This window comes from Anopheles maculipalpis, chromosome 3RL, assembly GCF_943734695.1.
Source record: "Anopheles maculipalpis chromosome 3RL, idAnoMacuDA_375_x, whole genome shotgun sequence".
NCBI classification, from domain to species: Eukaryota; Metazoa; Arthropoda; class Insecta; order Diptera; family Culicidae; genus Anopheles; species Anopheles maculipalpis.
The window spans coordinates 37150220-37166897 of NC_064872.1; the positions used below are offsets into that span (position 1 = coordinate 37150220).

Here is a 16678-nt window from a genome sequence, read left to right on the forward strand (position 1 = left end):
ACATTCAACTCGTTAAGAAAGCTTTTGGTTTTGCATTTACTAGGTGCAGCATTGTGGAATCGTGTTTGTGATGTCACGATCAATCGCCACAGGGTGTTTGACGGTACGACTACCGTACCGGATTTTACCTGCTGTTTGACTGTTTGGCATGACACATGCGAAGTTATGATGTGTATTTAATACACCGCACCGTAAACCACGTGCAAACGTAATCGAATTCAAAACGGCTTCTCGGTGGTGCTTATGGCGTTGCTTTCTTGAGATCCGCAGCAACCAGGTACGACCAGGATAATGGAATTGCTGGATCAGGATTCAGGATTTCCATCTGAAGCAGGCAGCAGATTGTTGTGCTCGCAATCGACTGCACAATTGGCCCGTGAATTGGTCGTGTACGTACTACACATAATGGAGAAACTTTTGGATTGCGCAAAACGGAAGGAACGAGAAATGTGGCTTCGAGAGAATCAATTTTCAGTGCCTTGTGTGGTGAACGCATTGATTGGCTTTTGTTGTGGAAAATGTTGTCGAAGAGGTAGAATAAATTACGCATCGCTGATAATGAAGTTTGTGCTGGGTTCGGAGCAGCAACTAAGCTTAATAAAATATAACCATAAAGCAAGAGAGAAAGAGTACCAAGAATTGAAGAAAATAGTTCACAAAACCGAAATGTCCAAGAAAATCCATTCTCGTTGGGCTATTTACGGCATTCGACATCGAATCGCTCATTCAACGAATTCAACATCAGTTTAACCCGTTTAACGATGGCCTGATGGATGAAATATTTCAATGTTTGGTTTGCTGATGTGCGATAATCCTTCCCTGGAAGGTTGTCTTTATTTCCCCAGAAATTTTACTCACATGTCAAATTGGTGCTCTTTCGTTGATTTATGAGAAACGTCAGGAACCGTCTGCGCTCGTAACTGGCTTGAGCAAAAGGAAGAAACCACTTCAACGTGCTCAATATCCATCACCTGGCTGTAAGAGCTTGACGTGTTGAGTCGTCCTGTCCAATTTCTTGAGCCGAGAACCAATGGGCATTGTTTGTGCTAGCTGATTGAAACCTAGTTCTTGTATGTGTGTTTTTATTTTTATTTCTCTTCCATTTCAGCCAACATCTATTTATCCATGTCCACCGCAACCATTCGGGAACGGAACGGTTTATGTTTGTTGTTTGAACCGCCATGAAGGGTTTCTTTTTGCCAGGATCCACCGGAAATCGAATTTCCCAAACACTAAATCGAATGAAAGAGGAGAGGACACAAAATCTGCCGAGGTCAAATGTAATTAAGAGAAGCTACGTAGGATATCATCTCATATCGTTTCCGGTACCTAGTAAATGGAAGATAAATTTAATTTGGCCATCCAACATTGCCGAACTCTGCTGGAACCGTTTAGCGCTCCAGGGTGCGTAACAGATGTTTGAGATGATTTTTTATTTTTATTTTTAGAGTCAATTACACCATTTGAATGAAAATTGCATATTGAAGAGTGGTCTACTAAAGCAATAAATAAAAAATGCTAAATTATAAAAATTATTAAGTGTCGATTTACATTTCTTATCATTACTCCTGTAAGACTGCTCAATAAAAGTTTCCATGACGCTTTCAAACTTTGATTGAGTTTTACATCTTTGTCCCTACTGGCTGTTCAACAAAATAACGTCCCACTCAAACGGTATTACCCTCGCTGATGTAAAACTTTTCAAATATCAACAACCATTTCGCTGGCTAGACGGAGGAAGGTTACTATCGTTCCAAATCCACAGTGTCACTAGCGCTGAGAGTTCCGAATGCAAATGAAAATAAATAAAAATCTGTTCACTCAATCCTCGAAAGCAAAAGAAATTCGAATGCTCGATTCGCTTTCTCGAGACCTTAATTTACAGATCTAACCGCTACAAGCGGTTTTTCGAATGTGAGATTGAATTGTACGAAAAATGAAGCCAAAAATGAGCCATTTTCATCACTTCCATCCTAACACTATCCCATCATGCGATCCATGTTCTAACAAGTTTCCCAACCCAACCGTCCACCGATTGGAAATGGAATAGGGCTTAAGGTGGCAGGAAAATTGACATTTTCTTTTACGATATCGTTTCTCGCGTGCTGTCAAATCTCTATCACGATTGAGTGCGTGTGTGCGTGTGTGTATGATTGGATTTGATTAAATTTTCACACACAGTTTTTCATCACGAAAAATTGCGTGAATGACACTAAAGCAGCGACGAATACGAAGATGGAATAAGCAAAAACTCAAACTCACTTGGTAGAATTTTTCCATTTTTATCTCATCTAGTCTCAAGTATTCTTGGTGGAGAAGATTCGCTTATCAGACAGGTATTTGTCTTGCTTTTTTGTGTTTTTCTGGATAAGAGCAGACAAGTTTGAAAGCTAAGCTCGAACGGAAAAACTTCATCTATAGAAACCAACCAACCAAACCGTCGATAGCTTTCCAACAACCTGATTCTGTTTCTTTTTTACTTTCTTTTGGTCCTGGAAAATCGATCACTTGTCGGGATCGTGAGCATTATGCAACAAAATAAAACAACACAACTTTATCCATTTTCCAGTGTACTTCTACGCCAGGATGTTGTTGTTGAAGGACGCATATCGGGAGAATCATCGCATCATCAGTGTGAAGAGCGGATAAGTTCCTGGCATCGCAGAATATAAACCACAAGGATCTAAGAAATCTAAGGAGATTTTCTGCCTACGCTATTACACCAAGGCAGTGGAAGCACATGCTCTCACGCATAAGAAACGGTGTAAATATGAATGCTAATACGCTACCAAAATAAGCAATCCACCCAAAGCAAGGTGTGCAAATTTGAGCAGGGAGTGAAATAAACAAATGTTCTCTCCATCCATTCTGCGCTTTCCTTTTACCGGATATTATTTATCCCCGTAGTCGCCCAACCAGGGACGAGATTGAATTTCATCTTTAGGATTCGATTTTATTGCTTGTTTACGGCACTGCCATTCAATAAATAATATTCACGTTCGATGGGATGCCGGGTTGTATTGTCGTGATGTTTCTAATAGCATCAAAGCGTATACTTTTTTTCTCGGTTGTTATTGCCTGTGTCCATTATCTCCACGTCGCTACAGAGCTTTTTGTGGGTGAGGGAGGACTGCAATAAGAATCAATACCTATGGCCACATTTTCATCGGGTCCTGTATCGTTGGGTTTCATCCCAGTAAGAGCACGAACCGATGTGCGGATATATATTTATTTATTGCCAGCAATTCACTTTTCACGTTCACACGCACGCACGCATTCGCAAATGGAGTTTGATTGTTTCTCCACTGGAGACGTCTTTAGCGAGTTGATGATCATCGTAAAGAACAAGATTTGATCTAGATGTTTAAGATGTTTCTTTTAGATCATAGACTAGCAGCAGTCTTGATGAAGTTGTTAGTGGTCCTGTTTCCTATCGCAGGCAAATATATTACTAGGCCTGTCCTAAAAATCAATACTTTTGTTTGTTTACTTTATGTTTGTATTAAAGCGTTGTCGATCTTTTTATGTCCATATTCTCATATGTTCCAATCAATTCAAACATTTATATTCAACAAAGATTCACAAATAAAAAGCTGTGAAATATCGTTGTGCAGCGCCACCTATCAGAGAATAGCGATGCTAGCAGTAGCGAAGAAAAGCAAACAGTAAATTCATAAGAAATTTTATTTTATCGAGTGCATTTGATGTTTGAGTTTGATTTAAACTGTATGTTGAATTCTTTTGTTTGAATGATTGTTCATCCCTGCTTTGCTGAGTTGAAAAAATATTATATAAGTTGCAACTATCTCTGTGTATGATCAGATCATTCTACTCTGGAAGTGACGTGGGCATCCTGCAACATTGCTTTTACGTTTGCTACAGTAAAATAAAATTTTAAATAAATTGCAAATAAACTGGCATTTGAGACAACACTTCACACACGAATGCTGCTTGTTTCTAGAGAAAAAAAATGTGATACACGTGGAAGAACCGAACCACCATAAAACAACAAGAATCAGTTCCGGTACTCCTGTCACGAATCAGGAAGACACATTTCGACCTAAAGTGACAAGAAAATCATCAGACATTGATGCGGAAGTGCAGATAAATGAATCTCTATCACCTTGAGGTAAAGATCCCGCTCGGTCGAAGTATATTCGTCCTCGATGGCATTGCTATCTGACTTGAGCATGGGTGTGTGTGTGTGTGTTTGTCGGTGACACACTTTCCCGAGGCAACAAGAAGGTTACAGCAAGGGAAGATTCAATTCGCCCGTTCATTCACTGCACGACCACACCATACATATGTTCCACGGTGTCGTGGCGTCTGCTCCTTTAGCTCCCGGTCTGGAGGGGTTTATCCTATCCCAGGCAACTGAGGCAAAGATCTCTGAAACGAAGTGGGAAATGGGCGCGAATGGGAAAGCATCTTTACGAAGAAATCTCGTCTTCCGGTGGCGTTTTCAATTCGTCCACGTTTTTGTCTTCTTTGCAGGGAATCATTTCTTTAAGGGCATTTGGATGAGCATTTTCGCGTTCGCACTCTTCAAGCAGTTTTTCGTTTGCCCACTTGCAGTCCTTTAAGACACTGTTCAACACGGTTCAACAGTTCCATAAATCTTTATATCACACACTCACATTAGGACCTTAAGCTGAGGTAGGGGAAACGGGAATTGAACACAGAGAAAACGACAACTTGGAGCTGAATTGAACGAAGCGCCAGTGCAACGATGGCACATAAATGTGTGGATTAGGAAATGGAAATTGATGTTTTAACTGGAATAGCGGATGGTTTGGGTTATCAGTTGCGTTTCTGGGTGCGCTAGGTCGCTGATGGCTGGATGGTTTATGCACCGTGTTTTACGGAGAACTTTAAATAAAGCGTATCCGTAAAGCTGCATCCTTTGGTAGGGTGGTTTCCAACGAGCTGTGGGATAAATTTCGTGCCATAAACAGCAGCGCGGAAGTATCTATCCGAGCAACTGGCGTATATTAAACATATTAAAAAGTGGGGTATGGGTAACGATGGTATGATGTTATCCGTGGCATCGAGTGTGGTGAGAGTATAATATTTCTTTCATGGGAAATTAATTTGAGCTTTCTATATGGAGCATCGCATCTAAATCCTTATGAAAACATTCAATAGGATGACTTGTTTTTAGCGGTGGTTGATGAATTTGTAGTGGTTAGAAAATCGCAGCGGATCAATGAAAATAAATAGAAAGATGTAATATTTTGTAGAAAGGCATAAAGGACTTTATAATGTGGGATATCAACGCAAAGTTTTTGTGCAATGTTTTTAATTTAGGCATTATGGGTTATAGAAGCAGTTTGAAGCTAGTTTATTTTGAAATAGTTATTGGTAAGTAAAGCTTTGAGAAATAGAAAATGAATCATTACTAGAAGATGAACAGTTCTTACGAACGGAACCGAAGGATGTATCGTATTGCATGTTTAAAGAATAGTTTGTTTAACATTATATAAATTACATGTTATACGCATAGCCTACATTTAGTTGCTCATGAATAGATGAATAAAATTTTTGAAAATTCATTCGAAATGAATATTAAAAATCTTATTTGTACAAAAAAGTACTAGAGAAGTTCAATTCGTAGCAGTTCCGTCGTTTCAATTCGAAAAATTATATTTATTATCGCTGCTACAACATTTTGTTAGCGCCCTCGAATATTTTATACGTACAATCGAAACCCTTATTCTTTATCAAACAATTTTAGCAAAGTATCTGTTCAAAGCGTAGGGCGTTAAGCTTCTTTATACGTATTTATGTAAACCAATATCTATTCTACATGGACAAACAGTACAGATCCTACGGGTAATAGTAGTTTTGCCTCTTTTTTTTCAAATTGAGGAGACACAGACAACAAGTACAAACGGGAATGAAAACTCCGAGCAGTAAAAGAAAACGGAACGAATAAACACACGAGCGAACTCAAACCATCTTGAACGGAATGATTTGCGGAAGCAATTTGGTGTCGGGTGATGGTGCAATGGTTCGCAATAAAAATTCCCCGAGAACGATCTGTCCAGCGAGTTGTCGAACGTCGAACCGGAAGCAACAGTGCATTATCGTTCGCCCGGTCTGGTTCGTTCCACCGACCAGCTGGGGACAAATCGAACCAAAGTCAGATTGTCACAGGAAAAAGCCATCGGGAGCGAAAGGCGACACAAACACACAGTGGCCTGCAATGAGGATTAGAGCGGGCGTCTACTTCGTCGTTATCTCGTCGACCTATCTCGGATGCACTTAACTGGAGTTGAATGATGAAATGGTGGTACATTTGTGCAGCATAAGCGAGTACATAAGAGGGGAAGAAAAACTCATCGCTTTTTACCGATCGTTACGTGAGTGCACGAAAGGACAGGCGCGGGAATATAAATCGTACGGAATAGAATGAGAAATGTGACCATTATTATGATTTCATTTTCTACACTTTGGTCGCTCTACTTACCCGGGGTTCGGGATTGCATCGATAGAAGACTGTATCTACCCGTTGGTTAAAAGTGTGCTCTCAATGCAAACGAAACTGTGTTTCCAACGTTACGGAAATGAAACAGTAATATTTTATCGTAATAATTCACCCAAAAACTCGTAGAAACTAACGAGGGACGACAAATTGGAGGTTGGAAAATTCAATCAAACAATGCATCGCAACGATGACCAGGTGGTCATAGTTAAGGGGAATAAAATGAAAAACGGAAATGTTTCATTACATTTTGTACATAAAATGATAAGCGGTATTTAAACGATGTAACATTACTTTTGTAGATTGAACCCTGATTTAAAATTACCTATACTACTTTACTTTATCATCATATATTTGAGAAGATTCTTGTAACATTTACTTAAATCATGATCAAATCGATTATCGCTTGGTACATTATGATGCTATTAAACTACAGTTCAAGTAATTATATTTAAAAATATTTGAGAATCTACAGAAAAAAAACATAAACAGTGTCAAAAGATAAAACAGTGTCAACATGAATTTAATTTAGGTTTTAAATTAGTTTGTGGTATATTTTTGCAACTTCATAATTAAATGTTTTGTCATAAAAAACTCAGGAACAGATTTACTACAGTTCAAACATATTGGCGATAAAGGAAAAAAGTTAATCTAAAATCTGCTAAACAAAGTCTTTGCATTTTTTTTTGTATTGACAAGCTCACATGCTTCATGTGTAAGAAATAAGGACAACCTTATACATTTCCAATGTTTTAAATGTTTGACTTTCTTCCAATAATAGATTTGACACGCCACTTGTTCGCTAAACGACGTTCTTAGATTACGACGGCCATCTTAGGGCTTATTAGACTTGCCGAAACCACGTATTTGGACAGTCAGTTCTCACTACGGGGGAACGGTTTCGGATGGAATGTGGGCCCCAGTCCTGCCGTGTGAAGATCGGCGCCACTGTCTTCTTACCACAAGGCAGCCCTTTTAACACACCTACTTTTAAATTTTAAGGACTGAAATTTATATTCAAGTTATTTGGGAAATACAATTAATAATTTTAAAAATAAATCACTAAAAACAGTTCACTTCTGCCGTCTCAAAACCATAAATAAACGATTAATTGCTCAAAGTGGTTGTGAAAATACTTATTTACGAACAAACACGAGAAACGCGTTCAAAATACCAAATGGTAGTGAAACGATCGACAGGAAAATGGCATGTTTTTCATTTTTTCAGATTCTGTCGTCAAAAATGTCCCATTTAAAAAGTGGAGATAAACATCGGTTGAATTAATTTAAAATTACCACAGGATAGCAGACAAAATGGACTGAAAACAAAGGTACTGACAAATACAATTGATTCATTCGATCAAATCGATCACAAAAGATAGATCAAAATTGACTAAAATCCATTTATAAAATGCTTCATTACCTTTCACGAGAGGTCCATCCAACGAAACATTCATTCATTGTTATACATTTTTCTGTCATCGTAAAAAGAAAAGTCAATCACATTCATAAATTAGTTTCATTTAGCTTCAAAATCAACTGTTTTTATTAAATACTCTTCTCTTCTCTCAATATCTCACCTTTATTCTTTCACAACTCTAGCATTAGTTTCCTATATTTGCAACACTTTCGCTTTCGCACGAACAAACATTACACACAGAACGACTTTAAAACAGAGATAATATAATATATTTTTTTCCAATTGCACTACTCTCACTCACATGACAAACGCAAAAACATAAATAAAAAACATCTTGAAACGAATATGTTAGCGTGGTAAAAATGACAAAAACTATACACATAAAACACAACGTTTATAATTATCGCAAAATGTGAGCACGGGACGCACGTGTGCGTCTCGTTCAGTTCCGTCCACTAATCGGGCATTAGTTGGAACCCGTTCGTTTTGGAGCCGTTTTGACTATGTTTCGGTTTGAAATTGCTATCGATTCTATCGTGCTTATTTATTATGTATGCCACTTTTAAACGCATCTCTACTATTTCACTCAATTCCGGCAGGCATGCTGGATGCAACCATTCCGCACGGTTTGACAATAATCTGCTTATCGGAAGAGAATTTCGTACCATCCCTAGCTATCAACAGCTTTGTTCCCTTGCTTCATGTTTGAAGAAAAAAAAGGAAGGGGTGGGGGGGGGGGGGGTACGTTAATTATAATTTATTGTGTTGAAATAAACACGCACTAAGCGGGATTGTATCACTCTTTGCAGGCAGTTCAAACTATATCGCGAAATTAGTGTGCTGGATGTTAAAATATTGCCATGACTCGGAGCATCCGCAACTCGGCATCGGTTTCGCATCGCATTTTCATGGCTGTGTTTAAAATGCATAAAATTCTAATCCATCCTCACCGTTTATTCATTTTGTAGAACACTCGATGACGATGTTTATGCAAGAGAATGATAATTTTATGATAAAAAGCACAAAACCCTGATTCATCGTTGCGAGTAAACTGGGTAAGACAAACAATTGATTATTCGTTTTTGGCATAACACATTTGCAATTTAACTAGTTCGTCCTATAAGGTTCGCGAGTAGGAGGTGGATTAATTCTACACGTGTTTCTACGTCAGTATTGCAGGCAGGGTGGCAGTTTTGCTGTCAGTCTTGCAACACGTGCTCGCGAAAATGAATGCCTTTTACCGACTAAGTACCCACTACGAGGTACCAAGATTTCGTGTTGGGCAAATTTAATTAAAATAATGATGAATAACAAGAAACGCGATGCTTTGACTCCTATTCTGGGTAAAGTCGAAAAAAGAACATCAAATCGATCAGAGAATGATGAGAAATTGCTTTTTGGAATCGTTTCCCGGATTGTTTTACTGATTGTAAAAGCAGATGCTTGATTCATCCATTTTGTCATCTGACAGAGCTTTCTTTCGCTCGAATACACAAACACACACTTTTGCTTTAAAAACTATTTCGCACCCATGCATATTGCCTATGAGAATAGTCCCTCCAGTAGGTGCAGCGAGATGCACAGGAAGAACTTGAGTATTTTAAACTTTAGTCAAACGGAGGTCGTTATCTGCTCGACCACCTGAATCGGTCGATTCGGACGGCAGAAGTTGACTCCGTTCGCGGTGGTCCAGTGGCAGTGATTCCAGTGACAGTCGCCACCCGCTCCCGGCGGTGCTCCCATCCCGTTGCGTCCCGCTCCACCCAACCCTTCCGGGACACTACGACTGCGGGAGGGATGATGTTGCAACCCGTTCGCTGGATACGGTGGCAATTGGTGATGGTGTTGATGGTGCTGCTGCTGCTGCTGCTGTTGCGGTTGTGACTGTTGGTGGGGATTGTGATACGATTGGTGGTGGTGATGGTGCGGTGTTGATGGTTGTTGTCCACGGGAGCTCGCGTGTACCGTGTGTCGTGGTGTCTGACCACGGCTCGAGGCGCGAAAACTGTGCTGACGGTTGAGTGTGTCCCGATGGACGGTGATCGGTGCGGTCAGGGATGGATTGTGCAGTTCACACCTGTCCCGGTGATGGTGATGGAACGAAAAAGAATGATTAAAAAGTTTCCCGAAAGCGGACGGAAAAATTGATTGTCCTTTTTTTTGCTGCTTCATTCATACTGCCAACGTTGTCAACGGTCATGGGTAGAATGAAAATGGGCAAAGAAAATGAAAGTGAACTTTTTGGTTCAATTTATTAATGCCTTCTAGGTACATAATTGACGTTGATCTATGATGGCACATGCCTGTGGCCTACGAATGTGTCAAAAAGGATGGGCAAATGTTTCGCTCGTTTCGTGTTGAGCAATGAAAACGAAAAGGGAAATGGTAGAAAGCGTTAATGACCGATTGAGATAATGTCAAAGTGTCAGAAAAGTTTGATTTAAGGCTCTTTATATTGTTTATTATCTGGAGCGTGTTACAATCAATATGTAATCGAAAACAAAATTTATGTGAAATATTGATAGTCACCACGAAATGCTTGTAAGTTCGTGTGCGCCTACAGTTATGCAATAAAAAAACAATTTCTGTTTGAAAAAATTCTGCGTATTTTACCAACAGCCAGCTTCATTAAAGAAATTCCGTTTTTACTTCGACTGACGTTTCAAAAAATTTGAACAACATGTCTGAACTAAAACATAGTTTAGACATGTAAAAACAATTGCATTCTTTCAGGGTTAGGGTTTCCGGGCTGCGTCCAATATTATTTTATAAAATTAATTCTGCCATAGAAAAGCTTTTCAAACACCGAAAATTAAAACGGAATCGCTGTTTTCGATGGTAAATTAAGTTCACTTGCATTTTTACTATCTTCCTGCTGGTAAAGAGTCCAATGTCGACGTGCGTACTAGTTAGACAAGTGTTCCTGTCCACCGGACAGTAAATCTAGTCTAATCACGACAGCGATTCTCGGAAAACATGCCAAATTACACCTTCACCGAAAGCTCAATCTCACCCAAATCTCTCGCCTTGCTATGGCTAAGGATAATTCGAGCAAATTTATATGCTTGTTTCATCCTGTTCTCCATTCCGGTTTTCCTTCGGTACTCGGTACCCCAAATACGTGACATAATGGGTAACAAAAGCTTCATTTAACTAAGGTGCATAGGGGTGAAGGCTCTCTCCTCGGCTAAATGATTATTGACAGTACTTTACCGTTCGCTTGGAAAACGGCAGGACTTTCAGTAAAGTGTCCTCCCGTAGCAGTCAACGGTAAAGTTTAGAGAACGGCAGCAAACGACGAGCCACAACAAACCCGCTCACCTTTTCCCACTTGGTACAATCCTCGTTAATAAAAGAAATAGTATTAGCGACAAGCAACTTATCGTCTCGGTCATTGAAACTCTCAAAGGAGTGTCCGACGCTTCGACACGCCGGCAGCCGCCAGTTGCGCTTGGTTTTGCGGACAGACACCTTCGGGACACCGGTGGGAAAATGCTTTTGATCCTTTGGAATGCGTCCGTTCAACACCGGTCCTGAGCACAGCCGTTTGCGAACCAGCAGCGGGAAGGATATTTTCGCATAATTTCATCTTCATTAGCCTTCTGGCCGTAGATCCCGAGGATCCGAAAATCTGTCCTGCGCCAAACGAGACTATCTTGAGAAGGTACTGCAGCGTGCCTTAAAGCTACGGTTGAATGAAAACTGAAAGCTTTCTGCGGTAGGGTAAAGTTAAATCTACCCGTTGTTCGCTGAAACGGAGCTAATCCTTGCGTTTAATACACGCCGAAGCCTTATCGGGGAAGCAGGTTGTTTTGTGTGCTTCATGGGGTAGCTATTTTCGTGCCACAAATCCTGCCAACTCGCAACGCACCGAGAGAACATACCCAGAAATGTCAGCTTTTAAGGATTATAAATGGAATCCCTTGGTAGCGAAGCGTAGAACAATTTCGTCGCGGATTTCCCACATGTGGAAGATGGCAAATTTGTCATCAAAGATCAGCTCGTACCGGAAGTAGCGCTGCCTAATTGGGTCCAATTAAAAGCGCATTCACACACATACATGCAAGCACGCACGTAAGCATTCGTACGTACCTTGAGTAGCACCTGCTCGGTGGTGGGTAATCGGCCGCATAACCCGACGCCTGCTGGCAAGTGTGATGTATCGGATCATCACTGAACATTGGCGTCTGGAACGCGAACGATAGGCTCTTGTGCAGTCGACCGTGCGGTTGTCCCGCGCCCTGACCACAGAACGGGCTGTGGTAGCTGAACCCGGGGCCGGCCTGCCCGCTAGTCGGATTATCAAGAGATTGACTGTTGCCGAGCAGACGTCCACCTGGGCCGGCCGATGTCGTGGTTGCCGTCGCATTAGGGCCAATTCCACCCGACGAGAGATTAAGTCCACCGTTCATGAATTGACTTTTGGACAGGCAGCGCTGTAGGCCCGTCCCACCGGGGTAGGTGCCGGAGCCGTGACAACCGTTCGAGAGGTTGGTCGCGTGCGTGTTGGTACCGTACCATTGTGGGTTGTTGTAGCGCTGGGAGGAAAAGCTACGGTCCAGGATGTGCTGACAGTCGCTCGATGAGGTTGGTGCGGTGCAGCGCGATGTGATGGAACTGTGGGCGATGAAACAAACATATTTATTCAAACGCAAAGACGAGGATAAAGTAATTTGTCTGTATGTTTGCTTAACGTATTGTATTTTACTTTATAATCAGAAGAGTAAGCCTTAGAGGTATATTATAAGCGATAAATAACTAATGAAATAAGCTCCTTTATTGAAGCTCATGGAATTGAGTAGAAAAAAGAATAAACTGAAAAATTATAAGAAATTACAACTTTGTCAAAATAAATTACAACATTAAGATCTTCTGAACAGTTTCAGTTATTTATATCAACTTTGGGTATGAGTGCGTAGGATGTCGGATGGAGTGTCGTTAATTTTAAAATAGTACACTTACCCATTGGTTGAATACTTCATGTTACGCCCGTCCGGATATCCCACGAAGAACAGAATAATTGCCGAGATGGCCGCACTGGCCGCGCATATGTAGTAGCCTGCCCGGCCGTACCGGTGCGAGGAATCGTTCAGAAAGGCGCATAGTGGCACCCCGAACAGCACTGGCAGCGACTCGGCTCCCTTGATGAAACCCCACGCCTTGGAGAAGTACTTGCCGCGGATTCGTTCGATCGCAAGCATCTTCAAGGTGTAACGGTAGCCGCCGAGACCGAGCCCGTACGCCCATGCGGAGAAGCAGAGGCCCCGGTAGTCGGCCACGGCCGATAATACTAACAACGATACTGACACTAACGTAACACAGCCCTGCATGTGGTGGGGGAGAAGAAATCGAACATCATTCGAAATGAAATCCACAAATCCGCAAACTGTCTGCTGACGTACCTGACAAACATATTGACGCGATATCTGGACCTTCCGGAAGGAGATTTCCAGCGTCTTGTTGATCGATGATCCACTAAACACTATACCTAACGCTATCGACAGTCCGAGAAAGGTTTGTAGCAGCACCAAGTCCTGCATATCGTACCCTTCGCTAAACCCGTGCAAGGACTGTTCCGGAAGAGAGAAAGAATGAAAAAATGAAGGATCAAAAATAGAATCATGATTCGTTTAGCTAAAGCGGGAAGCATCAAAAATGCATGATTGCGAAGTAGTGGTGCCAGGGATACATATAAAAAGGGATGACGTGCTACTATTAAATCCCCAATAGCCATCTGCAATGGCTATTCGATTAGCGCTGGGTAGAGTGTAGTCAGTGTGGATGAATGTTACCAATAAATAAGGCCACTAGTCGAGCGTTGGCACAACGGTTCCACACGTTCCGTTGGTAATTTTTTCACCATTAGTGGTACTCGTGGTTCGTGGTTACGCTTCATGCTGGTATTACAGGGCTTATCTACTACACGGGAGTGCGCTGTATCTTTCGATTTCCGTAAAACATTCCACTGCACCGGAGGGTGGAGGTCGAGTTTAAAGAGGATTTAATGTTAACTGGAGCTTTTATTTTGATATCCAATCGCATTATTTTTTTTTTAGTATTGAAGGTTTGAAATAAAGGTATTTTGCTAATCCAACCAAGCGATGGAGAAAGCAATCCAACACTCAACATGAACGTAGTGTGAGTGTGCGGTTGTCGTCCGCAATAGGACATGGTAACCGTGAACCGACAGCAACTGTGATCCCTGCGGTCGAACAAGCGCAACCGCAAATGCTCTTATTGTTTCGAAATTGAATCGGAGCTTTGGAAATTGGAAAACACGCTCACCACCACCAACCACTGCTCTTGTCTATTCATTCTGCATCGATGGGCACGATTGGGAATGCGCAATGCTGCAGTTTAGGATGCGCTCGGTTATCACTCCTGAACAATGCATTCAATTTTGGCGACCATCGGAGGCAGCGGTGCGCGACAGTTCGAATGTAATTCAATTGTGTATGGCAACGGAGCTAGCTAATTGTATTGCAAAACGGATGGAGCTTTAGTTAACTAATCGAAAAGTGAAAGTGTATTGAACTATGATAACTTTTTGAATGAGATTATTTCGTTACCGATCGGCATGGGATGGGGTGTCGGAATCGAAAGCTAATTGATTTTGTGACTTTTAAATTAGGTGGATGTTGATCGATTTTAGGATGGAAAATTAAACCACTCGTTTAATGACTGTCCTTGAGTGGAATTGTATTTACGTTTTGTTTTAATAATCTTTTTTCCACCCAAATCTAAGCAATGGATTTTTAAAGTTTTGACTCAATTATGCAAGAAACTAGTTTGACTTGTTGCATGCGGACTTATCTTCACTCAAACGATGAAAAAGAAAGAAAAAATAGCACCACGTGTTTAGCGACCTCTCTGATGCTTTTACAACTAAACATTCACCCGGACAAATCTCCCGGAACTGCTCGAGCTCACCGTTGTCGAATGACGAGGGAAAAGAAGAACCCGTCCCGAATGCTCGATTTATGTGGGCGAAATCAATTTTCCCTTATTTCATCTGGAAAAGAAAACCCATCGGTCCCGGTGGGACGGTTTGCTGAACGTTTCGTTTCGTTTGCAGCTTTAGGTACGCTTATATTGCTTGCGAAAATCTAGCAGCAGACGAACGCAACCGATTTCGTTTCATAGCTGCCCCAAAAGCAGGAGGAAATTGAAGCGCATTAGTTTGCCTTAACATGGGTATCAATTTTGTGTTTTTGTTGTGTTGTTTTGGAGGGAGTTTCTCACTATCGAGCAAAAGATTGAGTAAAGACATTGAGGCTAAAGCATGTGATGATGCATAGTATACTAAGCCGACGGTTAAACTTACCAGGAAAAATATCGGCGAATAGATGCCTAGTGCGGCCACCGAGGCCGATATGGACAGCATCCGCACCGAGGAGGACTTTAGGGGCGTAAAGTCGAGGAACGGTGGTTTCGGTGTGCGAACGTGAGTTTTCTTTTCCTTCACCTGATTGAGTAAAAAGTAGATAAAATAAAAAAAAAACATTGTGCACGAAATGCACTTTGAGTAAAGTGTATTTTAGTGGCGAAAGAAGGGTAGAATGTTTCAGAAAGGTACGTATGAGAGAAAACAATTTTTGATTGAAGGCTTATTGAATTTTCTGCTGACTGGTGGATACGAACGGTGAAAGCAGGGAAAAACTTAATTAAAACCAAAGATTTTTAACTGCTCATCAACAGTATGTTCAATTATATTTCAATGCACTTGATGTGAGTTAGAGTAAAATTCATCATCAAAATTTTTATTTTACAATAAAAAATTGTCGTATTGTTCACTGTAGCACGAGAATTCTATATGATAGAGAACTTAAAAAAACACGTTATAGCTATATTCACTATGCGCCTAAATATAGGCAATAGAGAATATTTTACGTACGCAAGATCCCTCTCTTGGGTTCTTTCAACCACTACTGAAAGGTTTTTCACAGCTTCCATATCAAATTTGTCAAAACATGAACATGAATGACATGAAAATAAATCGATACAAAGTAGTTTCTTGCCTCGTCGTTAGTACATAATTGCTACACATTATAATCTGAAACGCTTTAACCTTTCCAAAGTAGGATAATAAAATTCGATACGTATGATAATATCCTGCCAGAAGCCGTACATTGGCATCATATTGCAAGTAACAGTTGAGTGGCTCCATTTAGTGATGCTTAACGTCGAGGAACGAAATTTGATAGCTTTCTTCAAGGATCTGCAAGCTTTGCAAGCCCAAAATACTGTAACAGCGGTATTCAATCTCTACGACGGATAGCCCACACTCGCCCGTTTAAGGGGTTTCCGTTGAGTTGACTTTACCCCAGTGTTACGATTGGAGTTTACTTTGCGGTCATATGGATGGTGCTTCGGCTTAAACAACTAACGGAAGCGATGCGTTCATCTATCGAGGTGGGAGAAGTTGAAAAGCTTTTTACGGACGGTTTACTGCCCTTTGGCAGCTTTAGCTGGCATGTGCCGGAAGTGTGAATAAAGCAACAATCTGCATCGCTGTGGTACGGCCGTAGTTTGCAATAGTAGTATGAATGGGAAGACTAGCTACCTTTTTCCTTTGGTTTTTCAAGTGTAGTATCGCACGCCGCTGGGGATGATAGAGTGATGCCGGCCGGTACAGCAATCCCATGAAGAAGCTGAACGATACGAGCCCTGTGACCGCTTGCAGCCCGAGGCGCCAGCCCATTTTCCTACAGAAAAGAACGGCATGAAATGAAAGTGAATGACAGCGTTTGCTAGGGTAGGAAAATGCAATAAAAG

General features: G+C 41.1%; 3 protein-coding genes across 4 annotated transcripts in view; 2 read left to right on the forward strand and 1 right to left on the reverse strand.

The window, feature by feature from the left end:
* LOC126564702 (ATP-dependent RNA helicase me31b) overlaps positions 1 to 16678 on the forward strand; it is a 515322-nt gene that overhangs the window by 241514 nt on the left and 257130 nt on the right. The window lies entirely within an intron of this gene.
* The window catches only part of LOC126565860 (carbohydrate sulfotransferase 11-like), a 227238-nt gene that overhangs the window by 45676 nt on the left and 164884 nt on the right, over positions 1 to 16678 (forward strand). The window lies entirely within an intron of this gene.
* The window catches only part of LOC126564030 (uncharacterized), a 28078-nt gene continuing 20810 nt past the window's right edge, over positions 9411 to 16678 (reverse strand). The window contains exons 6-11 of the mRNA XM_050220933.1: positions 16467 to 16608; positions 15228 to 15368; positions 13306 to 13473; positions 12866 to 13227; positions 11996 to 12520; positions 9411 to 9980 (exon numbers count right to left, since the gene is read on the reverse strand). Coding sequence (XP_050076890.1) covers positions 9515 to 9980; positions 11996 to 12520; positions 12866 to 13227; positions 13306 to 13473; positions 15228 to 15368; positions 16467 to 16608 — 1804 coding nt within the window. The 3' untranslated portion in view covers positions 9411 to 9514. The remainder of the gene's footprint in view (positions 9981 to 11995; positions 12521 to 12865; positions 13228 to 13305; positions 13474 to 15227; positions 15369 to 16466; positions 16609 to 16678) is intronic.